This window comes from Dendronephthya gigantea, unplaced genomic scaffold (genome assembly GCF_004324835.1).
Source record: "Dendronephthya gigantea isolate DGI-Jeju-01 unplaced genomic scaffold, DenGig_1.0 000004F, whole genome shotgun sequence".
NCBI classification, from domain to species: domain Eukaryota; kingdom Metazoa; phylum Cnidaria; class Anthozoa; order Malacalcyonacea; family Nephtheidae; genus Dendronephthya; species Dendronephthya gigantea.
Genome location: NW_021163014.1, coordinates 1,660,055 through 1,687,002, shown reverse-complemented (window position 1 = coordinate 1,687,002; position 26,948 = coordinate 1,660,055). Strand labels below are relative to the sequence as shown.

At 34.8% G+C, this 26,948-nt stretch overlaps 3 protein-coding genes across 6 annotated transcripts; all 3 read right to left on the bottom strand.

Annotated features, from left to right (window-relative positions):
- Nucleotides 1-3,039: 3,039 nt before the first annotated feature.
- On the bottom strand, nt 3,040-14,633 carry LOC114515627. Of its 4 annotated transcripts, none has more exons than XM_028534919.1 (6): nt 14,501-14,633; nt 13,278-13,353; nt 6,369-6,767; nt 5,936-5,980; nt 5,418-5,462; nt 3,040-3,878 (listed from the first exon to the last, which is right to left on the bottom strand). In XM_028534919.1, exons 2-6 carry the CDS (start codon nt 13,345-13,347, stop codon nt 3,694-3,696), a joined length of 744 nt encoding a protein of 247 aa, XP_028390720.1. In that variant the 5' UTR covers nt 13,348-13,353; nt 14,501-14,633; the 3' UTR covers nt 3,040-3,693. The 4 variants fall into 4 exon arrangements, with proteins under 4 accessions (XP_028390720.1, XP_028390721.1, XP_028390719.1 ...); XM_028534920.1 differs by lacking the exon at nt 14,501-14,633 and adding an exon at nt 13,899-14,120; XM_028534918.1 differs by lacking the exons at nt 13,278-13,353; nt 14,501-14,633 and adding an exon at nt 9,949-10,050.
- Nucleotides 14,634-15,713: 1,080 nt separating this feature from the next.
- LOC114515655 lies at nt 15,714-20,921 on the bottom strand. The gene is made up of 4 exons (XM_028534953.1): nt 20,844-20,921; nt 18,811-19,019; nt 17,732-18,133; nt 15,714-16,585 (listed from the first exon to the last, which is right to left on the bottom strand). The coding sequence occupies exons 2-4, from the start codon at nt 18,887-18,889 to the stop codon at nt 16,287-16,289; spliced, it is 780 nt and encodes a 259-aa protein (XP_028390754.1). The 5' UTR covers nt 18,890-19,019; nt 20,844-20,921; the 3' UTR covers nt 15,714-16,286.
- A 995-nt stretch (nt 20,922-21,916) lies between these two features.
- On the bottom strand, nt 21,917-24,848 carry LOC114544660. Its single transcript, XM_028563243.1, has 5 exons — nt 24,705-24,848; nt 24,012-24,155; nt 22,402-22,446; nt 22,216-22,260; nt 21,917-22,050 (listed from the first exon to the last, which is right to left on the bottom strand). The coding sequence occupies exons 2-5, from the start codon at nt 24,097-24,099 to the stop codon at nt 21,917-21,919; spliced, it is 312 nt and encodes a 103-aa protein (XP_028419044.1). The 5' UTR covers nt 24,100-24,155; nt 24,705-24,848.
- Nucleotides 24,849-26,948: the final 2,100 nt, after the last annotated feature.

Sequence of the window (26,948 nt, the reverse complement as noted above, 5' to 3'; positions counted from 1 at the left end):
TGATCGGACCCATTCTATTCTGGAAGTGATATTTCATCCAACCAGACAACTTGAATGAATGAATTCTGCTTGAATAGTTAAAAATAGTATTAGAATTATCTTTCCACGTAGAAGCGTTGTTTGCGCGAATATAGCAAGCGGCAATTGGCATAACTCCATATATTTTTACCATATTCATTTAGTTAAAGCTTGTATCTTTCAGACGAACATATACCAATAGCTATTTTCAATCTTAGCAGAGCAAAACGGGCCCTTTTTCCTTTGAGACCCAATAAGTTATAAAGGGAATATGCTCATAACATTGACTCCATGCATGATTTAAAAATTGCTCAAATATCCCATGTTTTTTATTTCTTTGAACATAAACTCAATCTCTTATTCATTTAGAAATATAAGGAACTGAAATGGTAATAAATATTCCGATACGATGAGATATTTTGAGAGATATAGCTAGCAATTTAATATGTAAAGAAAGCGTTTTTTACATCACCGACTTCTAGAACTACCTTCTAGAAGACTAGAATGTATGCAGGCATCTATTAATAGCTTTGAATGCGCCAACATTAAAGAAATTAATGCACGATAGGTACTTGACGTTTCGTTGGACAGCATTCATTTGCTGCTCTTTGTTCATAAATTCGAGGAATTTTTGGAAAATGAAAGAACAGTCCAACTTTCCCTGTATAATTAATTATGATTTCTGTTCAGCTCAGTATTTTGCATCCTAGTTATATACGTGATTCGAGATGAGGTTTGGAGTAGCTGTGGATATGTTTGTTACAATAATTAAGTGCAAGAATCAAGTGGCGAAGCGAAGTTAGCGAACTACATACCGATTAACGGCAACACTAGGGGATAATACGTAAGGGGCTGTTTAAAAAAAGAAAAACAATTTAGCGACCGTAATATAATCTTGCACGTCGATAAAATGTGTCTTAGAAACGAGAATATCCGCTTTAGCTTGAAAACTTTTTTGCCTGTAAATATATATAGTCAGTTCCAGGCAGACGATTGATTCATGCATGCATGTAGGAGCGATCAATTACATAATTATTCTAAAACAAGAATTTTGTCATACGCCATTCCGGATGTAGTGTGTAGTGATAAATTGACGCCTCGCAGAATGTCTCATTTCAACAACAAACGTAAAACACATGCATATATCATATTGCTGGACGTTTTACGACTCAAATTCGAAATAAGTAGGGCTAAGTTAAATTTCAACATTGAATTAATATTTCGCGAATCATTTAACGTTATTATCGTTTTTATTTTAAAACAGCAAAGCATTATCATCTACTGTTTTCTGCTGTTTGTGTTGCCCTAAAAGAATTGAAATCGATGCTACAAACGGTACATCGTAACGGTGCTACAAAAATGCGTACTTACCAATGTGGTGACTGTTGTGTTGAGATATTGACAGGCAAAGTCCTATCAACCTAGATTAACAGGCTTTGAAATAGGTTCATAAAATTAACATTCATGATAAGCCTGATAATTATACATAATAAATAATAAATTATGCTCGATTGCTCTTTTAAAATTTATTGTAAAGTGTAATTATTTGCATTTGCGTTCGTATGCGATTTAATTTCTTAGATACGACAAGGTAGGAGCCTGGCTGGGAAGTTAGTGCTAACCAGTCTGGCGACCAGATTATACTGAATATTTCAACAAGCTTTAAGTTGTCATTTTAAAAAACTACTGCAGGGGAGCGTGTTTATTAAAATTTCAATCAGCACTGCTTGATGTCTGAACACATTCGCACGGCTGTATAAAGAGGAAAACAGACTTGTTAATGCATGTCCTTTTTCACTTTAAACAAAACAACTCATTGTGGTGTGCCAAAAAGTTATTGCCAATACTTTTATGCCCTCTTTTCAGTTTTTATGATTAATGTGCTTATTTCAAACTCTTAAGTGGAAAAAATAGTGTTGTTTCTAAGAAAACTACCATTCACATGAGATTAAATCTGGAGTTCGCAGTGCCCCTGTTTTGGTCGATTGCAGTTTTTTATTACACTGAATAGCTTTTCGAATTCCTGGTTACTATACGTCTGCCTATTTGTGTAACATTTTATGTTGTGGTTTAGATCAGTTTTTATTCAAAATCGAAGAGTCTACTCTTTTTCCCTAACAACTGCATTAACGATTTTGTAAAAACGATTCCGATTATTTTTGACGCAGTATATAGTGGAACATGAAGCCTATCAATAATTGATGCCTGATATTGCTACTGACGTCAATAGCAAACAACATTACGATTTGAGCTTCAAGTTATTGCGTGCGGGCATAAGAATTTTGGGAGGAGACGGATGAATAATTTTGGGAAAATTGAGATATTTATTAATAACTTCGGCATACACAATTGCCCGAATTCAGGCAAATATTGCCCGAATTACAACACATTCCGCCAAGTAGGCGGACGCTGAATTTCTCCTAACCTGATAAATCGTACGTAATCCTTTGTCTTAGGATTTTTGCAATGTTTTAAATAGGTTCTTTGCAAAGTTTAATTAACTAATAACGGCCATGTTTACAAAGGTCAATTTTTGTTCTCTGCAGTTCGGGCAACCGCCAAAAGCAAACTTGGAGACTTGGCCCAACCCCGCTAAAAATGAAGAACTTTTACAAATGTGTTTGCAGGATTGTAGCAGTATTATAAATTACCAGTCACAGGTTACTAACAGTTTAATTTCCCATTGCCTAACATAATAACGAATATAGTTTTTTTTGTTGTAAACCATTTTGATGTATAGACTTGAAATACATGTAGATATTGCTATAAATTTTATCCTGCTTAATTCCGAAAATAACATGAAATACCGTGTTTGTCGGTATGCTCCTATTCGTGTCCACCATGTTAACGTGATATCTAACAAGAGTCGCGGCAATAACTCTTTGAAAAATTATACTGCTAACGTCAGTATCATTTTAAAACATTATTTTGAGCTTCATTTTCTCAAAATTAGGCGAAAAACGTAAAATGGAATGAAATGTAATTGAAAACTATTAACCAGTTTTGTATAAAAAAGAACTTCTAAGCCTTGCCGCTGAAATCCATGGTCTATATATAAACTTACCGAATTTATCAGTCATCGCTTGTTTATGTCATTACTTTTCAGAACGCGTGTCTTATACTAGCAGTTCAATATCATTTTATTTTTCCTACAAATCATTCACGCATATATTTGTATCCTTTGACTTTACTTCTGAAATCTTATTCATAGTGTTGGAAAAACAAAAACAAACTGCTTGTTCGTTTCACAATTTGTTAATATTTTCCAAATCCTTGCCTGTTCAGTTATAGATATACACTATGACGTCATTTGTGATAAGAGCAAAAAGGTAGCCCCGAGCCACCGTGGCAAGCAGGTTACCTGTTAAATGTTGCTTGGTTGAAAAAAAGCAGCACACACAAATATATTTCAAAAACCTACATATTTTATACTACAATTACAAAAACACCCTTCGTTTTTTCCTTCGTAGTGGGGTCATGCCTTGCATGTATTTAAAATACGTACTAACACATCTATTTTTTTGAAAACTTATTTCCTTCCTAATCGGGCATTGGTTTAACAAAAAATAATAACCTTTATAAAGGTATATTATTTCTAGTCGCGTGAACTAGACGGAAAAATAATGAAGGATGAACCTGTGGTCTATTATATAAATTATAGGGAGGGAAACTTGGTCAAGATAACAAAAAACAACAGCCCATGTAAATCCTGAATCTTTCCCACCACCGTGTTAGCAATGGACAATGTGCTCTCCTGCATTTGTAGCAGATCAGGAGTCCGAAAAAAACGATGATTGCGCCTGCAACGATCAAGCCAATGTAAAGTGGCGATAAACTTTCACTTTTTCTTCCTTTAATAGCTAGAAACAATATAAATTTGATCATTTTCATGAAGCTAAGCAAACAAAAGAGCATGTTAAACTATTAAACTATGACGTCATAGTGTGTATTTATAACTGAACAGGCAAGGATTTGGAATAGATTAACAAATTGTGAAACGAACAAGCAGTTTGTTTTTGTTTTTCCAACACTATTTTAAATATTAAGCGCTATGTACAGTATTTGTAAACTTATATTATATCCGTATAATTCTGTTCTCAATTGTGTTTGATTTTGGGTAATTGTGTCTCCGCTAAGTTGTTTCGATCCCTAAGTGAAAAGGCCTCGACGGGGTCGCATACGCAATAGGGTTGGGTGTGTTCACTATTCATACATGATCCCGGTTACCCGAGATTCAACGAAGCGTGAGAGGACTTTGAGGGATTAAAATAAGTCTTTATGACACCAAATAAGCACATGCTATTGCTGTGGTGGTTATAATTATGACTGCTTGGAACATGTTACCTCATTTCAATGTCTTAAAAAAGTCAAAATCATCTCACGCTTCATTGAATCTCGTGTAATTTTGCAGGCTCATGTATACAGTCCCTTCAGGTCGAGTATGATAATTATAAGCTGTTGTTTGTTTTAATTATTGAGGACGTGATGAACGGCACCTTATTGATCGATTTTCTTTAGGAACTGCATGCACGCATTCGTTCCTTTACATAAAAGAACTTCCAAAGTAACAAAAAGTTCCGAATGCATTAAGGAACGTTAATACAATGAGAACATAAAGTTCGCTTTTGTGTATGAACATCAAAAATTCGTTCCTTACTTTTAACTCAATTTTAGGAACAATTTGTTCCGTTATATAATAAGGAACCATGAAGAAGAAACGTATAGTTCGCTTTTAAGTAGAGGAATTCAACAGCAATTTACGGATGATGATCAGAAAAATGCATCATGTACTTTACGGTCGCAGCCTAAAGGCTAAATTACGTAATTTTTACAGTTAAAGCAATTGTATCATTAAAATTATAGCTATAACTATTGCTAAGAAACATTAAAATTATTAATGTAAGATAATGAAATAATTTCATTTTAAAATTGAATTTGAACAGAGAGGTTAACTTTTGTTGACCTTATTATATACTCATAGCATTTATAAAGAGCTTGATACCCTATTTGTGTGGCTCATTGGAATATCGAAGGTTCTTTCATGTCTTAGATTATAAATAGATTTGTTCCTCTCTGGCAACAAATTATGAATTTTATTGTTTGGATCCAACACAACAAATTGAAATAGCTTGTTACACAAATGGTCATGATGAACTTTGAAAGATGGAATACCAAGTGAGTTTAATGTGCCAGAATAATTTTCTTCAGTTATAATAATGGCCATATAGCTGAAGAAAATTATTCTGGCTCATTAGACTCACTTGGTATTCCATCTATGAAAGTTCACGCATATTTTCGCGAAAAACCGAAAGATTCTAATCATTAAAATTAATATTCCAGTGAGCATAAACAAGAACTCCTCTCTGCACTATACATGCAACAGAGACAAACTCAATTACCTGGGGTATTCGTAATTATCGTTGCTAACGTGTGCGCAGATGGTTCTGAAAAACAAGTAAATTAGATACGATTATAATTTTTTTATTTTCGCGCATGCACATAACTGACAAAACGGTCAAATGTCGACCGAAGATGACATAGAACTTCGACAACTTTAGATTCGGCTCTGTTCTCTCACAATACCTGGGTGCAATTTCTAAACTCCGAGCGGAATTAATACCCACGTCGGCGCTTCCGGCGCCCTCTTGAAGATTAATTAGACATAAGACGAATATATAAACATGGGGCTCCTTCTAATTTTAAAAGCTTCCAACAGGGCCTCTTGGAGTTACATGTCTAGATTATTATAATTTTGAATATTCAATAATTGTTATCGTCGCTGGTTGATGCACTTTAGGGCCATTTATACGAGCGAAAATAAGCCGCACCCTAAATAAATTGCGAAGAGTATGTTTATGCAGGATATTGTTAAAATTATAAGAAATTGATCCGAAAAATTAAGTCTCATTTCAATTACCTGGGTTATTCGTAATTGTGGTTGCTGGTTTTTGCGCAGCGGGTTCTGAAAAACAAGTAAATTAAGCGCCGAATGTGATCCCGATGGAAAATACTGTGAACCAATCTAATTAGCGATCTGCATTGGTACGAATCAGTTTCAACCGACCAAAGCGGTATATAGCTTGTAAAAAATGGATATGATATTGTAGTTATGCCTAAATTGAAGCCATGCAGGCTAATTAAGTTTCGTTCGTACCTCGCCTAGTTTGCTTGCAGGACTGCCAATTTTTATTACTTTCTTTCAAGACTTCATTGCCATTGGTTGGCCTAATAATTATATTATGCTGTACTAAATATTATAATTCATGCGTAATGCGTATCATACTTCAGCGAATCACTACGTTTTTGGCATCAACGGAAGGGCAGACTTTTCCTGATAAAAATGTTCTTACCTCGAGGATTGACAAATATTTTTACTTCGTTATGGAGATCACGGTATCCAATCCTTCGAATCCTTATACTATATTCACCATCATCCGCCTCGCTCACGTTGTTAATAACAAAAATTGCCCTTGCCTGAAAACGTGCCTTTTTCTTTACGCTGAACAGTTCATGCTTTGAGTTGTCTCTGGCATAATTTACTTTCTCTAATACGTCAATTGACAATACCATATGATTTGTAGTTCGAGACTTAAAACGGGTCACTTTGTAAATGGATATGTTTGTAATGGTGCTGTTCACTGCAACACACCATGCCCACTGGACAACTGCCTGATTACCTGGCATAACATGCGTATATTTTGAATTTGTTTCTGTGATTCTTTCACTTTTTGTTGTTCCATCGCAACCTCCTAATTCAATAAACAAAGTAGTTAAATTAAAAAAGTAATTAAATTAAAAAATTAAACGTGTGGATGATGTTATCACGCTATTGTCTTTAATTTAAAAATGTCTTAAATGAGATAGATTTAAAGTTTCCCCCTCACAAGCAAAGATGTAAAAATTTAAATTTAATGTTGCCACGTAATTATCGAAAGGGTTCTATTATTATCAAAATTTGCCAAGCACCAATAAACGATGTATAATTTTTGTGATTTTGTAAATTGTTGCTCACTTAGGACCTCGCTCATTTATGCCATTTTTACAAATAAGAAGGCTTTTATAAGGTAGAATTCATATTTCTTTACCACTAATCCAAAAAAGTCTTTTTACAAAATTTATTTATCTTCGAAGATATTGGCGATCAAAAACATCGGCTATCGAGATCATTGAACTGTAAACAAACTGGACCAGTGCTTTTTATTTTTTCTGAGTTTTGAGCTGAAAAACTTCCAATAACGTAAAATATTTTGAGAAAAACTCGCCTAGTTGCTACAGCCATACACAACGCACCGTTCCCGCATTTTTTTCTTGAAAAGCGCAAACTATATCGCCAGTGAAACTCTTCATGTTTACATTATAAAAGACGGCGTGTTTGCAAATCATTCCTGAGTCCCAGTCCCCCCAACCGACGTATTTTCGAAACTATTTAATTATATCAAAAAGGGTTTTAGAACTTAAAAACTAATTTTTCAAGCTCTATTCAAATCAAACACAAAATTTCGATTCGAATTTTTTTTATACACCTTGTATAGAAACAAATGGTAGCTACATGTATAAACATTAATATGTAATTATGAACTCCCCCCTCAAAAAAAATAAAGCATCTAGCGACGGCCCTGTGTTCGACATAATTTTATTATATTAATTACAATACGAAAAACCCTTATTTCAAGATGTATACAAATCGTATACGTTGTTTTACCAATACCAGCGCAAATAAGTATTATAACTTTAAAAATGATAGAAAAACGTCGAATACCTCATCGGTAATTTTTTCAATACAATACGCATGAAATTATACCTCTTGAAGAAACGTCAGCAATGTCTTATTATTTTGTGTGACAAAAAAAATTTTGAAAATTTTTTGGAAAAAAATTAAACATTTCTAAACTTTATCAATTATAATACATTTCTTGACATTTTTATGTGCAAAAAGTATTAATTTCTGTTTCCAAAACTTCATACTTGTACATAACTTAAAAAAATTCATGGCCAAAAATCATGCAAGATTTAGTAGATAAGTACTAAGTAGGGAAATACAGCTCATGTGAATGATACATTGTAGTTTGCTCTAATTTAATGTTTCAGAACAAAGCATGGAAGCGCTAGCCAACTCAGTTTTTTCCAAAAAGCATCTTATACCTAGTCCACCCTTTATTAATGTCTAATTTATTCAATAGTGGGTAGAGGGTACAGAAATTATAATCATTGAACCATGTTAAATCTTGGAAAAGAAAATATTAAGCCCTCAACAGCCAATCCACTGGTTGTTCTACATATCTTATCGTATTTTAGTATCAGCCCATGTCTAAAATCCTAGCAAAGGGAAGAAGATTAAACCAGTATAAAGTGACTATAGTACGTATTGTTCCGCTGAAAACACCCTTTCGCTATAAGAAAAAAAAGAAAGATACCACATACCCCAAAATAATTCACATTATAATTCATGTTATTCTATTGAAACGTTTGTATTTAAAACTAATTAAAGATAAAATGAAAATATTTTTTTGCCAAACATGTTTGCTTTTTATAACATCGGTTGTAATAAATTTACCGGCTTTGAGCTAATGATATAGGTGTTATATAATAAAGTGTAGATGGAATAAACGTAAATCTTTTAAAGATGATGTAAAGTCCGTTCTGCGCATATATTCTGCGCATAACAATGTTTATTTACGTTTGTTGTATGATATTTACACAACGTATGTGTCGTTTTAATTTTTTTATTTTCTTCTCGTTCTCGCTCGACCGGCTGTGATGAATATGCTAATTTTATATTATATTTTGTAGAAAATATTATTATATTTTGAAAAAGATATAAAGTGAAGCTTGTAAATAAACCGGTATGCAAAACTTTATATCTTTGTAATTGTAGGACAAGCGAGAAGGCCGTAGCGTCTGTAGCGACGAAAAATAGCCTCGCCATTTCGGGTACTCATTCAACAAATAAATTCTTGAAGCATTCCTTTCAGTATAATAATTTTATTGCTTTTTTCTAGCAGCCTTATCTTCGTCACTCACGATTCGAGCCTCTTCGCCTTGCAACATGAAATAAAGTAATTGTGCCCCCGAACTGTCCGTTTTTAATACAAACGTTGCTCCCAAACTAATGGAATGTGTTGCTGTGCAGAATATATGCGCAGAACGGACTTTTCATTACCTTTAAAACCATTAGTCGCTTACAATTTAGCGCGAGTATTTAGTAGATTTAGAGTTGAGATGAGCGGTTGATGTGAAATGCTCAGGACGCTAGTAAGTCTTATGATATTATTTTATTCTTTTCATAGAAATTCGTCGATACCGTTGTACAAAGTATGTATTCTCTTGAGTGTGTTTTGCGAGACTATGTTGTTATTGAATTTTACAAGCCACTTTATGCTCTAGCTATACTTAAGGCGAGGCGGAAAAACAACTAAGATTAGCCTAAAATAATCTAAAGAGTATTACGCTCTATTTATATCTTTTACAAATCGTGTTCGTCAGTTTCAGGCATTTCCTTGCGCGCCTACTGCGAACCACACAATGTGCGCAAAACATTAGCGTAACCAGGCAGGCACTACAGCAACATGGCATTTTGAGCAAAAAACCACCTCTTCGCCAAATTTGTAAAACAGGGAAACCCGAGAAAGGAAGACACAATTTAACTTCTTATACTAGAAAATCCCACAAAAATCTAAACGTATTTTTCATCAAAAACCAGGAGGGAGACGGATTTTTTGCCTTTGGGTAGCGGTATGTCAGTGGTAGCAACCATAGCCATTTAGAAGTTAAAACGACGTAGTGTCAGTGAAGCCTAAAATCCGCCAGGGTTGTTGGCTTCACTTGATGATAGAGAGCACTTCCTCCAGGAATTATTGCATATCTCAATGCTGTGCATGCAGACCCTCCCATCCGGCGTCACTACATTTAAGCAATCATGTCGTAACTTACCCAACCAAAAGGTTATCCAATGTCTAAACTCATCATGTAAATACCCAAATCCACAAATTTCATCCATTGTATACTTCTGCCTATTCGCAAACATGTTCATCTCAATAAAATGTAGGCAAAGTGAGTTGTATTTCGCCTGTTTGTTACATTCCTGAATCCAAACTTAGTAGTATTAATTCTCTTAACCAGGTTTATCAGGATTAATTCCAATGCTGTAGAGTAAAGTGCCTACATCGTGCTTGATATGTTTGATGAAAATTCAATTTCATCGCAGGATGACTACAATTTCTATATATTCCACTGTTCTCAAACACACTGTAATATCCGACCCGAGGGCATATGAAATGGAATGCGAGTCTACATTTAAAAAAAAAGAAAACAATCATAAATATAGAGTATTCTATAAAACTGTCATCGACTTGACAAGGCACCAAAAAAGTGGTTTAAAATAGTAGAAGGCGAGTCGGGGCTGTTAAAGCCGGCGCACACTAGAGCTATATGCTTAGCTAAAAGTCATTCGTGGCCATTGGCGTAAGCCAGTTGCTCTCGTGTGCGGGCGACTTTTCCGGCGACTTTGGTCTTTCGTGCCACTTACGGCAAATATCTAGCATGTTTGATAATTTCTTCCTCGCGTGCCGAAATCTTTTCGTGTGCGGCAAACTGAAAGCTATCTGCTTATTTGTCTTAACAGCGCATTCGTAATATACGAAAGTAAACATCCAAGATGGCATACAGATTGCAAAAACAAAATTATGGATAAAAGAAAAGACGAAGAGGTGTTGTTATTTTTGTTGCTGTTGTGTCGGACTATATAGACTAAACACCGTTATCCAAGTGCTATTAATTACATTACCTGTTTGAGAGAGCTTACAAGCTATTTCTGCAATAGCGCATTCCCGTTTCTCTCTGTTTCTAAAATCTGTAGTAATCTAAAATCTTTTTAAAATTCACAACGTATAAACACCTGTATTCTGGCAAAAGATCAACCAGTTTGTCTTCCAATACGGCCGCTATCTTGGATGTTTACTTTCGCATATTACGCATGCGCTGTTAAGACAATCCATAAGCAGATAGCTTTCAGTTTGCCGCACACAGAACGATTTGGGCACGCGAGGCAAAAATTATCAAACATGCTTGATATTTGCCGTAAGTGGCACGAATGACCAAAGTAGCCGGAAAATTAAAGTCGCCCGCACACGAGAGCAACTGGCTTACGCCAATGGCCACGAATGACTTTTTGCTAAGCACATAGCTCTAGTGTGCGCCGGCCTTTAGTTATGTGCGCATTAATAGCTTTTTGTATACATTGTAAGACGGTATAATATAATTTAACGTTACAATTATCCCCGAGCCGGTGCGCAGCACCGTGCGAGGGTACTAATTCCGCCCGGAGATTAGGAATTATACCCGGAACCCGGGAGAACATAGCGGAATCCAAAGTCACCCAAATGTCATGGACGTTCAATGGTCATGGTACTTGTGCGCATGCGCAAAATTTGAACGAGTGACGACTGGTAATTAGCAACTTGCTGATTGGCTAAGACGAAACGTCGTGTTTCGTTTCAGTGAAAAACGTCAGCAATTTAACTGTCATTTTGCAAACTATTTTTTTAAAAAAATGTTTCGAAAACACTATATGAAATGTGGAATCAAATAACATATAAAACACTGGGAAAAGTTTAAAATATTATCAGAACTGGAAGAATTAGCGCCGGGTGAAAAGGAACAACTGGTTTATAATCCTTGAAATGGTAGGAGTATTTTGTTTTTTTCGAGGTTTTTTTCGTGTTTGCTGTACGAATACATTTTATGAGCTTGGTACAGTGTGTCGTTTTGCTCGGTTTTGCGAAGACGAGACCGACTATTTAAGGCTTTACATCATCGTTTTAACTTCCAAAAGAGTCCTTAAAAGTGTAATTCGGAGTTTTAATATAACAAATATCACTTTAAAAGTTTATATATAGTCGACTGCAATCACTGCATGAATTTAATAATCGAAAAACAACATTCGACGTTCACTGCTTGGTTATTTATATTTTTGGGGCTGTTTTGATGTTTTGAGGGTTTAGCTATATAATGGAGTATTAACTCTCACTTAAACTGTGAAAGTCTATAACTTGATTTTACTTCACCTTTACGGCTGTATTTGTTTCCGAAAAATTTGAAACATCAGCTACCGGCTTTACATTTAGGACATTTCATAATATTGAAGGTTAGGTCTGGCTAGCTCAGGAAATATTTTGTTTCGTTTGAAATGGCGAGGGGTTGCTGCATGCATGTACTTCTAGTTAATTGTCTTATATCAAAGGACGCATGCTCACGAAGGGGTGAAGCCATGGAAGGAATTTTTTGCCGGGATTATACCAGCTTTTTACGCTCTTTTCAAACAAGAGAGGATATTTCATGAAAAGAATGCGCACTCCACGGAATTTGCGATGATTTTAAACCGATGTATTTGAACAAAATTCAAACAAATAACAAATGTCGTTTTTTTTGGTTTCGTCGGGCAAGATGTTTGATTTTCTGTTCCGTTAAGTGTATTCGTATAGAATACATGCTATTTTTTTGGGTTACTGTTATCTAGGCATGTGTGTAAACTTATTGGAAGACGAGCTTTAAATATTCATTCATAATTTCCGCGCCGGGGAACTGGATCATGCCTACAAAAAAGGCTCCAATTTCCACCATCACGGCTTCAAACTTCTGGCGGAGCTAGCGTTCAAGTCTTATTTGAGATCACTGTTTGTAACAAGCTGTTGCTTTTAGCGAAAATATTACAAGGACTTTTTCATAATAGGAGCAACAATATGAATATTATATTCCAAGATTTTGGTGATAATTTAAATGCTCTTTCGAATTCAAGAATAAAAATTTTGTTGCTATCGCTCTTCAATGACTTTTACTGCTTGCTTTCGTTAGTAACTGCAAAGAATATCGGGTTTCCACTCTTAATTAAGCAAACCGCGTTTAGGCATATTTCTTAAAACTAATCACTGCGAGAAAAGAACAACGCAATAATCGAAAATCTTTTACAAAAAATAAACCTTGTATAGCGAACTAAAACAGTTTAACTAAAACGATTTTGAAAAATTAATATCGTCATGTCATGTGATACAACTTGGGCACTGAACCACTAAGCCTTTGGGGCATTAAAAGTTGCAACGGCGAAAAGACTACATAAATTAATAAGTATTGTTCCTAAATAAATGCAATATTTTTTATATAAATAAATGCATGAATATCACAACCCAACGAAATTTATCAACTTCGTTCGCGCAAACTGGCGGAACGGGCAGCACGCAATTGTCGTCCTTATTTGCATAATTTACCTTGATTTGGAATTCCAAGAATTTGAATAATCATTGTCAGTAGGCTTACAAGTTTGATAACTAGCATCATTCTTCCCTATTAAATGGATATATGCAGTTCAAAAATAAGAGCATGGTGAAAGAGAAATAATTCATAATAATCGTAAAGTCTAAAGAGATCTAATCTCTATCAAAGAGAAATAATTCATAATCGTAAGCTTATAATTGAGTGCTTTAAGAAGGCATTTGTTTACTTTGTTTATTTCGCATTTGCTTCCAGTTTACTTGAGCTTGCTAGCTAGGTCAATTTGCACAGACATAACAAACTGCAAAAGCTATAACACCAAATTTCAGAAAGTGATTTTTGAAATTTCGATGGAGCAAACGTCGATGCGAAATTTTATTTAGAGTCAACTGTAATTGCTCAATAAACTCTACTGTTTTGATGCTTTGAACTTGAAGCTTTAATATCAAACATGTAGCTAGTTAGGCTGCAAGAGCCTAATTAGTACTGCCTGCTTATAATGACATCTTATCTTGCAGCACAAGGGCGAGCAATGTTTACACTTTTATGACTATTTTTGTACCGAATGTATATAGGAGGTTGTGAGTGATTTCACAACATCTGTTGGATCTATATACCTGTTAAAAAACCTTTGTAATACTTGCTTCTAATATTTTTCGCATGGACCAACAATACCGAAATCACGTCAAGGCAAGGATTCCAGAAAAGCTTTCCGTGCATGCCGTGCTTAAAGAAAAGCTTCAGTTCTATGCCATATAATAGACCCCATATAGATACAGCAGATATAAAAGTATATAAATTGATCACCAAAAATCATCCACTACAGTCAGTTTCATCCAAATGGGAATGATAGCACTGTAGTGAATGATTTTTGGTAAGCAATACTTTAATTTATGATGATTCCTCCAAATATATATAAATTATATACACATGAAGTGCTCGCATTTTTTTACCGCTTGACGAATGCAAAAATGTAAACATTGAAACGATATCTCTATTATAAATCATAATTATTATTTAAAATTCTTGCAAATTTCTTATTATACAGATGATCAAACTAATATCACGATTCTCATTGTAAAACCAATTTTTTTTTTCACTTCAAAACTAAAGTTGAAATGAAATATCGAAATATGAAATATATAATTTGTTATTGACATGCAACAACATGTCTATACTTGTCTGGTTATTTAATGTTATTCATGTTATTTATACATACCCAGCGAGATTGTCGTTTTTACCACTGATTTCGTTTCATATAATAGCCATAATCACATTTTTAGATCGTGAAAGAAATCAACCGACCCAGTTTGTTTAGTATAATGTGAGGATATTGTTTAGCAGAAATCGAGAAAATGGTGACAGTGCATTTTGCTTTTACAATAGCAGCTAGCATTTGCATATATCCACTCAACCCATACATTCCACGACTAATAAATTTTAGCCTAAATCATAGGGTATTCTTAAAAGCTGGTTTCATCGTTTTCTTGTGATCGTTCGTTGCAATATCTATATCTATCTCTGAATTATCTTACCAGTTGTTTCTCCTCCGATCATCAATGCGTCGACCTAAATGTTTATCACTCCGTGACGACCACAAACGATGTCTTAATTTGCATGTACATTCATGTAGCTATAAAGACAGTAGAAACATGATGACAATTGAATAACACAAATATTCTAGTAGATAGTTTCTGTGCATAAGAAAATCTTTTGCAAGCCCAATTTATAGCATTATACAGTCGAGTATGTATGTACCATACAGGCATTATAATACGGAATTTTTACAAGGACACACATTGTCTTTAGGTTCAATAATCACTTAGTCTTAGAAATTACAACGTGAAATTACAACGCAAGCATATAAAAAAGAGCATAGCCATGCAAAGCACGGTCCGTCAGTCTCTAGCCTTTTTTAATATATAATATATTCAATAATGTCAATTTTATAATAGAAACAATAATCATTTTAAATAGTCAAATTAAAATTATATTAGACATTTTTGTCCATGAGGCATGATTTTTAACTACACACTTTTCCATTTACAAGGACACATTCGTCTTTTACAAGGACACAAAGTGTGTCAAAAACACGCGTATTATAATGCCTGGTACCATATGCATTCATGGCGCAGACCCAGTGTGTGAAAAGGATTTTTTTCGCTGGGTGAAATACTTACTATGAAATACTTACGCTTTATAGTGATTCATTTTTTATTCTTTATCAATCAGCTGCTGCGCGCAAGGTTGTTTATCAACTGACCAGATGGAGAATTGCCTGACAATCATACATTTGAAACTTAATCAATATTAGACCTGCTACTTCCATGATCTTGGAAGGCACACGCATTCCATGAATCGTAAGTTTTAAAACAAAATATCGTTATTAAATTTATATGAAAACAATCATTATATACTATAATCCATATAAATTATATACATTTAAATGTGCACCTATGTAATTGACCTGCCTAGCCTATCTTGCAAACACGGCAATGAAATATGACAGTAGAAGAAAATATATGCACAGCATTCCTTTTTCCTTGGCCATAACGTTTACGATTAAGTCTACGATTTAAACGAACTTTTCACAAAATAATATACTTCATTTTGTTGCTTTGTTCTGAATTTGTGTAATTTTAGCTAGTATTTTGTTCCTGCGTACTTATTTTTTTTGGAAGAGACCTGGCTATATACTGTATGTATGGAACGGGGTCCGGAGTGTTGAACTGTTCGTTCTGCTGGCCGTAATGCCAGTTGATGTACTGGCCGTACTGCCAGTACGAAATACTTACATTGTAATTTCGAATCAAATATTAAAGTAGTACTGAACTCTTCTTAGGAATTCAGCAAATTAAAAAAACAATTCAAACAAAAAATACAAATCAAATCACAACAAGACACAAAAAATAACTATACGCATCTACGCATGAGAATCTATGGAATTATTGGCAATTAGGTTGTTAGTACCATGCAGACCATGACAAACACTGCACTGGATTTGGTCAGACTAATGTATAATAGTCTTGACCAGAAGACTTGGAAGTACTTTTTAAACACCTTTTCCTGGATCGAAGACAAATTGCTTGATGTCCACGCCTCTTCCATTTGCAATACACGATAGGAACGACCACTAGCATTATTAAAAAACAAAACGCAACAACACTCGAAAAAACATAAGCATTCAAATGTCCATTTCCTGTTTTAGGCCTTCGTTGACTAGGCTGAAAATCCGTTGAATTATTCCTGGACATCCACTTTGTTATTTGCTTCCTTGATGGAGCCATAAGGACTTTCGTGATACCTGTAAATTTCAAACAAGATTGATCACAATTCTTCGTCAATGGATATAGACATAAATAACAGAGGAATGAGAGGATTATAAAAGAAAAGAATTTCATATCACGATAGTCTGGGAGTCGAGAAATTGAGCTGAGTGCATCAATTTTCGATCTTGTCTGACTGCGGGTGGCAAATCCAGTATAACTAAATAACTCGTGTTAAGTTAACCCCATTTACATATCGAGGGTATAAATATTTGTTCGTCATTCCTAAACAAGTGATTCCATTCGCTTCCTCTACCATCACAACTGTGAAAAATTTTTTTTTGAAAGTTTAAAGTTTTCCGGGCGTTTGACGACATTTGTCAAACAAGGTGTCGAGGCTGAGAAGTTGTATTTATGGACATCAGAGGTATGCCATAAAATTAAACTATGTCTTTTGAATCTAAAAAAACAAAAAATAACACATCCAAAATGTTTTTGTCTCTTCATAGAAAAGAACCAAGATCATAGAATATTTATCGATTTTTGCCATTTTTCGATTGGTGGTCGTATCGAATGGGGCCAAAATGCAGCATCTTGGATGTGAATTCAACTTTTTTTTATTTTTAGGTTAAATAGTGATAAAACGTCCTAAAAATATAACTAAAAAGATAATTTCGACAGAATTTCTGAGGGGTGCGCCCTATCAGCACACCCCCGGTCATATCAACTTAAAAAAAACCCCGGTACATTAAAATAGGATTTAAGTAAATTGTTATTATTTCGAGGTATGCATTACGGGATGATCCGATTAGAATGTTGTAGGAGCCTGGTTCCCCAGTAAACTAGTTGAACATGAGCCAAGCTTTTAGAGCAAGAATAAGTACATTATAGTACTATACTAATGCACTATAGTGCATTATAGTACTTTAAATCCACTGACGTTCGTTTAAGCTAGACTGCGCCTGATTTGTAGTGCCATGAAGAGAATTTTCTTGGTCTGGCCGAATCTCTTGTTTTGGCATAAGCCTGGACCAAATAAGTCCCAAAATATTATATCAATATTACTTCATTTCCAAAATTATCAAATTTAGAGCCCCTTTATTTGTTTCAGAGGTGAAATTTTCACATTAAAAACATAGCATAATTACAATTAGATCTATGCTAATAAATTGAAGTATACCCACCACCACTGGTGACAACTAGGGTGATTTCATTATGGAGATCGGAGTATCCCAGTCTTCGAACATGTAAACTGTATTCACCACCATCTGCTTTGCTCACGTTGTTGATAACAAAAACTGCTTTCTCTTGAAAATCTATCAAATTCTCAGCACTCCAGAGTTCGTGGCGTGAATTGTCTTTGACATACTGATAAACTTTCTTTGATTGGCCCATTGAGAGTAAAGCATGGTTCGTGATTTGTGAGTCAACGTGAATCACCCTGTAAACGATGATGCCTGTGATCGAGCTGTTCTCCGCGACGCACCAAGTCCAGTTGAGGATTGCTTGATTTCCGGGCATAACCTGGATATATTTGGGCTGTGCTCCCGTGAACTTCTCACTTACTACAGTTCCATCACAATTTTCTAATTCAACATGAGGCAAGAATAGAAAATGAGCTTAATTTTTTATCCCTTATAGCCAGAGGGAGCGCCGTGCGAGGGTACTAATTCCGGGTATATTAGGAATTACACCTGGGTATTGTGATAGAAAAAAGCGGATTCCAAAGTCGATCAAAATTCCATGACATGGAGATTTAATGGTAAGTTATGCGCAAGCGCAAAATTTGAACGAGTGGAGAGTGAAAATCTACAAGTTTTGAAATGTCATAAACAGGTAAGTTTCTATCGCAACTATCGCGCAACTCTGGTTTAATTAATTAAAGTAATCAACACACAAAGATTACATTCACGACCGAATGTTTCGACACTCCGGTCCTGTGTCTACTTCTGGGGTGATTACTTTCATTATAATTAATCTGAGTAGCGATAATTGCGATGAATTATATACCTGGTTGCCGTGAACTTATTAACTTCAATTCGTTCGGTAATTAAGTTTCCTTTTAGCTAGAAAATGATGCATTTTTGTATAATAAGCTTGTTCATCCACGGGATAGTTGACTATAATGATAGGGCTTTTAAAACAAAGATAATTTGAATTTTAATGTAAATGTCGCTTGAAAATCAAAGCTTTTAGAGTCTACGGTATAAATATTCTACGGCATAGATAAAGGGCATTTGATTTTCAGTACTTGATTACTCACCAGCATTACAAACTGACAATGCCAGAAAGAAGCACTGTAATAGCAACAAGTTTTCGCGGACGTTTATGCTCAGATCCATTCTATTCAGCCAAGCTATAGTTCGTCCAATCAGACTACGTAGTTCGAATGATTTTTAAAGTGTGTTTTTCTTGTCTTGGAAATGTATTGGAATTACAATTATCTAACTTCTCAGCGTATAGAAATCCAGTCTAAGAAAGAGAATGAAGCGTTCTATTATGGCACCAAGACCAAGGAAAATTCCAAACTGTTCAAACATTTTAGGCAAGAATGTGAAGAGTAAGAGATCTTTGGTAATAGCTTTACGTACATACCTAACCTAATAAACAAAAACTTTTTCGGTCAGTTGACGCCAGCCTTTATTACTATATCACACAATTATATAATTAATTAATTAATTGCTGATTAATTAATTCGTTCCTTCAACCATTAAAGGTGTGTTGCACTGATAAAGTCCACGACCGAAAGCTTTGTGGAGACAAGCACACATGTTGGCGCGGTGTTCCTATACTGACTGATCCTTAATATCATTTACCAACTATGAAAAGAACAATACCTTGCTGCCAAGCCTACTAGCCGTAATAATTGCATGCCATAAAAAGACATAGTGCACAGCCAATACTCTAATCCCATCCCACTCGTTGTTCATTGTAATTTATTTGGACGCTCACAAGAAGAGAGATAGATCTAGGAACTAGCGCTTTTTTATCTTACATTATTCGTGCAATACTCAGATAAGCTGATATCTTTGAGAAAAACACACATGTAATGTTAGCCAGGCAAAAAGGACACTTTTTTCTCGTCACTTTGAAAGCTGGACGACGTGGTAAGTCAGAACAAATTACTACAGCTCAAACTTGCAATCGTATTGATAGATTTTTATAGATAAATATTCTATGGAAATTAATAGCCAAGAGCGTTGTTATTGAGGTCAGTTTGAATTGGAAATTAGACGCTGTAATGCATTCTGACTTATCCTAAATCCGCCACTGAGGAGTACGTGATCCAGTACTTATCCTCGGTTTGTACGTCCTGACATACAGGGAGTTTGAGGGTTTGTAAACTTCTAGAATGCGGATTTAGGTCTTATATACTTCATCTATTAATAGCTTTGAATAGAACAATAAAAAATTAACATATCGTAGATAAGCTTAACTCATAGTTAGGATAATTTTTCGCTATTCGAGGAATTAATAGTGAAACCAATTGAAAGAACGTTTAAACTTTCTCAATTTGGTTTTGAATGACCGTAATTCGTTATGATTTTGTTGTAGCGATTTTGCAAACACTACTACAACAAGTTTCGGGTATTTTCATAACTTTTCAATTTAAAGCGAATTAAGCTTGCCGTAGATTAACCATTTTGTTAGGTCAATATTGGATGATAGGAAGTATAATATTGCATGATACGAAGTATTAAACACATAAGCGGCAAAACTTACGAATAATATCAGTGGTAGCTGCATAAGGCAGAACATATTAGCTAAGGGAATATACGTAATTTACAACATTTTAAAAAGCGGAAGTGTTCCCGGACGTCGATAAAATATGCGTGTTACAAACGACTGAAATGAGAACATCAGCCTCTGACAAATCAGCACTATTCCATGTGTAGACAGTACCAGACGACGTTTAATTTAATGCAATACAGAAGCGAGCAATTACATGTATTCTGAAACTAGAATTTTGGCATACGTATACGCCATTGTGAATGTCGTGGTAAATTGATTTTAAAAATGTTGTCTCAGCTGAATGTCTCAGTCTTCATAAATGAGTAAAACCCGTGTAGCATACTGATTGCTGTCTACTGGCTTTCCAACTCGAATTCGAAATCATACAGTTAACATCGAATTTATATTACGCGCATTTACGAGAATCATTTACTAGTGGTATTAAATACCACCTACTGCGTTTTACAATTTGTTTTCCCGTTTTGCCGTATAATATGTAACGTTAACTAAAGTGTAATGTAAAGTTACCACACAATATATTACAATAACAACACCTATACTCACCGATTTCGTGACTGTTATGTTGAGATCATAACATGCAACCCAGCAACTATGATTAATTTGCTTTGAAATGTTGTATACAAGGTTTAGGTGCATAATTACATGGCAGAGTAATCATTTATTGTCAAATTGAAGTATACAAGCGTGAGAATACTTGGATTACTTTAATTTTCATTTCAGCGTTCGACACACACATATAAAGGTGTATAAAATTATATACATAACACTGTGCGCCATGCACTTGGGTTTGCGGAACAAGCCACATAACACTCATCTGTGATTTCACCGCGATTTAAGTTCTCTTAAAAAACTTACAGCACTGCTTGATGTCTAAAAAGATTAGACCATACCACAAAGAACAAAAATTGTCTGTTCAGGCACGTCCTTCATATAATTTATATAGCAAAGCAAACCGTGGTGTTCAGGAGAAAATAACCAATGCATGCCCTTGATTAAGTTTTCTCAACAAATATGGTGATAAACTTTTAGTGGTGGATTTATGTACATAATTTTACTCAGAGAGAATTATTATGCCATCATATGGTAAGTTGTTTATTCAAAATCGAATATTCTACTCTGAGTAAATGATTTCCAATTATATGATTTTGTAAACATGAATCCGATTTGTTAGGTTATCTCTGTAGAGTACTGTATACCTAACACTAGAATAGACGGCGGAATAGAGGGAGGTGTTCGGGTAACCCCCAGAAGTGGGAACTTACCCCTACCTCTATCCCTAATCCTTCCCAGCCCAGACTAACATTTATTGAAAATATTTTTACAAAGTAAGAACCACACTAGCAATGTTTTTACTTTGTATATGCTATTCCGCATCTCTAAATGCAAAGTATTTTCCGCCGCCCCTGCTTGCACAGAGAAGCTAGACGAAAATTGTTTCGGAAAATCTAATTGCGGGCAATACCTAGGAGACATTCGACAAGCAAGTGGTAATGCGGTATATGCTTCCGCGGAGATTTGTGAATTGAATTTGTAGCATCAAAAGTGAGAAAACATGTATACTTTCGCATTTCAGGAAAAAGTGCTTTCAAATCGCCATTCTCTTGGTTGCGAGGTTATTACATCTTCTCAACCAGAATTATTTGATTTGTAGTACAACAAAAAAGTGCGATTATGGTGGAACGGAAGACTCCTGTGATGGCAATACCAACGAAATCCAGCATGGATAATCCCCTCACTCGCTTCTCGTTTCCTTAAGTGGTAAAAACAACATACCGTTAGCTGTTAGTGGAAATATTTCAATTAATATACGTATTGAGTTTAGTATGTTTTACGTCATGGTTTTGTAGAAAAATAGTTGATTGTTCAAAGGTTATTTCGAAGTATAAAAACAACTAAGGCCTGGTATATAAATTACCTGTGGTATTCGTAATGCTTCTCTCCGCCAGGGACTTAAGTGAACCTAAACAAAGGCAAATTGACATACGTAAGCACGAATACTTCCAAATGTTGTACGTCTTAATCTTTCGTGGTGTGACATAATTGGAGTGCGATGGTTGTTTCTCCTGTTAATATCTTTGTCAAAAAAATACGGATAAATTACCGGTGGTATTCGAAATGGTTCTCATCATAGCGTACTCCAGCAGACCTAAACAAAGGCAACGGAGTTTCAAATCAGTTTCAGTGCTTGACTATCCTTGTTTAATTGCCTAGAATTCACATAAAATTACTACAGCAACAAGAACCTAGAAGTTACTTGAAATTTATACTATCCATGCAGCATGTTGCAATTGCCGAAGAAGAAGTTAAGCTCCCCAAAAAAGTAAGGCAAACATTCTTCTAGGATCCTGGAACTTGCACTTAAATTTTAGACATGCACTTAAATTTTAGATGTTTATTTTATGGATGTTTAATAAGGCGGTGTATTTTCGCTTTCAGACGTTGCATGCATAATGGCCTTCAATTTGCCTTTAAAGAGGACGGCTGAGTTATCGTTCCAGTCTACTTCAGTGTTCTTAAAATTACAATGATGCGCATTGCCAGAAATATGGGTCAAAATGGCTGCCATGATTAAGAATGACGTAATTAATGGCGGCAGAAAAGTCTATTAAAATGTATTAGGATTGCAAAAAAATTTGAATTACAAAAATTACGAAGAAGTAAAACCTTAGCTCAAACTCGATACCTATTTAGTATGGATATTACTTTGTTTCTGACCCAAAATTTGTAAAATAAATCTGTCTACTTACTTCCACAGCAGCATTTATTTGGCCTATATATAATGTAGTAATAGCCATACTTTTCCATACAATATAGCGCAAACCATGCCAAATTCTTGTTGATTTGTCCAGAAACCATTGATGGAGAGGGCTAGCTCTAACTCGTTTCGAAATCCATATTTCGATGCTTTCAAATTGTTTTTAAAACTTACGACAATATACAGTTAAAGTAACTTCCAAAACGTCGTAAATTATGGACAATTTCTAGTGAGGATTCAATAACCTGACAATAACCTGTATAGCTTACCTCAGGGGACCTACGGCAGGTTACCAATCGTCCAGCTTCAAAAATGCCAAGGGTTTTTGAAGAATACTTAATACTTTTTTTTCGGCTTTCTTTTATAAAATTCGTGGTCCAATGTGCTTATATTAGCCAAAACTTTATATGGAACTCTCTTTTTAATATTTCGAGCAGCCATTTTACATGCGTTTGAATAATTACAGTGGATACCGCGCTGACCGTATTACGCGGGAGCAAAATGTCCACGATTTCTGGCAATGATTGCTTATCGTTACCACTTGGCTGTGTTATGTTTAAAGTGCTTATATCACTCGTGGGATCTTTATTTGAGAAGAACGTAAAAAGTTAGTTAGTTTAGTGCAATAATTTCGAAGATACAAGCCTCTAAACTACCTGCGGTTCCTGAGTCCCAACCTCCTGGGTTTAAACACGGCTATTTAATTTGAAACTGCTCATTGTTTACAGGAGCCTGGGACTCAGGAACTGCAGGTAGTTTAAAGGCTAGTATCTTGAAAATTATTGCACTAAATGAAAAAACTTTTTTAATATATTAACTAACTTTTTACATTCTTCTCAAATGCATAAAGATTCCACGAGTGATATAGGCACTTTAAATTCAATAAAATATACTCTTACGGACTTTTAAACTTTCGGGAAAAGTTTTATATGGCCTATAAATTCCTCTTTATTTACCTTGATTTAGAGGAGTGCCAAACACGATAATTACAACAGTCAGCAGACAAATAAGAATAGATAGATTTCCAGTCTTTTCCGAGATCATCACGCTTTCCGATGCAGGCCTGGAACCCGTTTTGGAGTTTAAATGATCTAGTGATCCTAAAAAATTAATGAAGATCAAATTAAAACATAAAAGTGTGATAATACAAGAATTTGCAGGGAAAAACCCCTAAGAATGACGCCGATTCCCCACTGCGTAATTCCTAACTATAACAGCATATTAATATTTGCATAAGACGAGAGCTTTTAGCTTTTTAGCTCATTTAAATTTTTAGTCAGGGAGAAAATTGTAAAACATTGATTTTTAAACCATGCATCATTACCTGTATCAACCATTTCTATCGCTTTGGTAAATTTTTGCATTCGCTTTTCTTTTTAATTTGCGTACACTCGAATTGAGTTGACTTATTTCTTAAAGTTTAATTAATATGTAGTCTAAACAACAGGTAATCACTCTCGAGCGCCTTTACTGCAGTACATTTATTTAGTGAGCGATTGTGAGGCACATTGTTAGGCAGAGATTGAACACATTGCCAGTTTGATAAGAAATAAAGCTACCAAACATTGCATACCCATAACGTTCGCGTGACTTAGAATTCACATATTGCGTGGGAAAAAATACCCGCACTCGAAAATTTACATACATACCTTGTTTCTAAATATGATATCTTGGAAAGCTTTGCTCAAAAGTAACACAGCATGATCATGGATGCATGGGGTTTAATATTCGACGAGAAGGTTGTTAAGAGTCACGGAAATCGACCACGTAATCTTCGCTGTCGCTAAACTAATATGTTCTTGGAGTTAAATAATTTGCATGTTCATTGAAGCCGTACATTCCGTGAATAAAATTTGAAACAAATCTTATGATTAATTTTAACTCAAAACAAGCTTTCTTTAATGTGGGCGTTTGGTCTAATTTATATTGCACATAAATATTTATCGAGGATTTTATGTTTGACACGCTGGCACATTGTTGATGACGATTGATAATTATTTAGGATTATTAGTTCAGTAATAAATTTCCATAGATTTGTAAAGGTGCATTACTGCTGATTTTACAGAAGCTACATAAAGTATAGACCTTTGCCATAAAGCTGTGCTGCCATGATTCAATTAGCAAGAGACCAAACCCAATGACTATAGGCTATACCGCCCTAGTCAGCCCGACATCGAATCCGATTTTAGACTGATCCCACTTACATCCACTGTAGGTAAAGTCTTGGAGTCATTTTCTTATAACTGGCTTTTACGGTCAGTTACTAGCCTAATTGATGAGCTTCAATTTGGTGCGCTCAAAAGAACCAATTCCACGATGGCGTTAGTATATATGCTTCAGAAGTGCTACAAAGCCATGGATACACCTGGCACTTGCCTTCGAATTATTTTGTACATTAAACTTTTGAAAAGCATTCGTTCGTATTGATTTCAACATTCTTTTACAAAAGCTACGAAATATGGACATTCGTCCTGTCCTTATCAATTGGATTGCCAACTTGGCCCTTTGAGCTTCTTTGCACTAAAACTAAGAAAGTTTGCATATATGCCTTTCGACAAAAGATCCCGCAACCCTCACTCCGCTTACCATTGATGGTTGCAATATCTCCATTGTATCGGAGATTGAATTACTCGATTTAATCATTTCTAACAATCTCGAGTGGGCTCCTCATGTCGACTGCGTCTACAAAAAGCCTGCGAAACGTTTGTATAATCTACGATTATTAAAACGATCTAAAATTGCATCGAAAAAGTTAGTGCAAGTCATCGTGCGTCAGACCGATATTGGAGTTGGAGTACTCGTGCGAAGTATGGCATTATAGTTTGCCTCAATACCTAAACGACTAAATTGAAAAGATCCAACGTCGAGTCTTCCGAATAATCTACCCAGATTGCTCCTGTGATAAAGCAATGGACGGTGCTTGGGTGACAATGCTTCTTATACGAAGAGAGAAGATTTGTAAGAGATTCGTTGAACGAATGCATGTGTATCGATTCAACACACAAATTGCACTCCATTGTTCCACCAAATTATAGTACATCTGACTCTCTTCGGAGTATAGTGATAAACTCTTAATCCCTAAGCGTAGAACTGATAAATTTGCCAACAGTTTTGTAATTGCTGGAAGTAGAGTTTTTAATAATTGTAGCAGTGGATACGCTATTCTTATCATCCAATTGTAACTATATTTTATTGTAGAATAACATTATAATTTTTTTAACCCATGTAATTCAGTCTTTAACTGCGAAATTGGTACTTTTAATAAATCTTAATCTTAGTCATACCCGATTTTCGCTTCTCTGAATAAGCTGATAGAACTCCCGTCAACCTATATAAATTAAATTATGTAAATAACGAATTATTTCTACCACTATTTTCCTCGTCATATCGAAGGAATATGATATATATCACATGCTCATCCAAATATACATTAAATAATGCGTATACCTAATAAATGCACTGATTGGCGACTAAAATAACAAATGAATTCAAAAACGGAACCGAGATATACATGCAGTATACAGAATAAGAAAATGGTTGAAAGAATCAGAAACCAACATCTTAGCAAAGGTAACAGTTAGAATAGAATAGAATAGAATAGAATAGAATAGAATAGAATAGAATAGAATAGAATAGAATAGAAAGAATAGATAGAATAGAATAGAATAGAATAGAATAGAATAGAATAGAATAGAAATAGAATAGAATAGAATAGAATAGAAAGAATAGAATAGAATAGAATAGAATAGAATAGAATAGAATAGAATAGAATAGAATAGAATAGAATAGGAATAGAATAGAATAGAATAGAATAGAATGAATAGAATAGAATAGAATAGAATAGAATAGAATAGAATAGAATAGAATAGAATAGAATAGAATAGAATAGAATA

Bases quoted from the DNA above. Each gene is read 5' to 3' on its own strand.
- LOC114515627 (XM_028534918.1), bottom strand. From the start codon at position 10,048: ATGAACATGTTTGCGAATAGGCAGAAGTATACAATGGATGAAATTTGT. The intron at 5,981-6,368 runs GTAAGAACATTT...CTTGTTTTTCAG, and splicing joins AATATTTGTCAATCCTCGAG to AACCCGCTGCGCAAAAACCA. The intron at 5,463-5,935 runs GTAATTGAAATG...CTTGTTTTTCAG, and splicing joins CACAATTACGAATAACCCAG to AACCATCTGCGCACACGTTA.
- LOC114515655 (XM_028534953.1), bottom strand. From the start codon at position 18,889: ATGGATCTGAGCATAAACGTCCGCGAAAACTTGTTGCTATTACAGTGC. The intron at 18,134-18,810 runs GTGAGTAATCAA...ATGTTGAATTAG, and splicing joins ATTGTCAGTTTGTAATGCTG to AAAATTGTGATGGAACTGTA. The intron at 16,586-17,731 runs GTGGGTATACTT...TGAAATTTACAG, and splicing joins CCTAGTTGTCACCAGTGGTG to GTATCACGAAAGTCCTTATG.
- LOC114544660 (XM_028563243.1), bottom strand. From the start codon at position 24,099: ATGATCTCGGAAAAGACTGGAAATCTATCTATTCTTATTTGTCTGCTG. The intron at 22,447-24,011 runs GTAAATAAAGAG...GCCTTTGTTTAG, and splicing joins TGGCACTCCTCTAAATCAAG to GTCTGCTGGAGTACGCTATG. The intron at 22,261-22,401 runs GTAATTTATCCG...GCCTTTGTTTAG, and splicing joins AACCATTTCGAATACCACCG to GTTCACTTAAGTCCCTGGCG.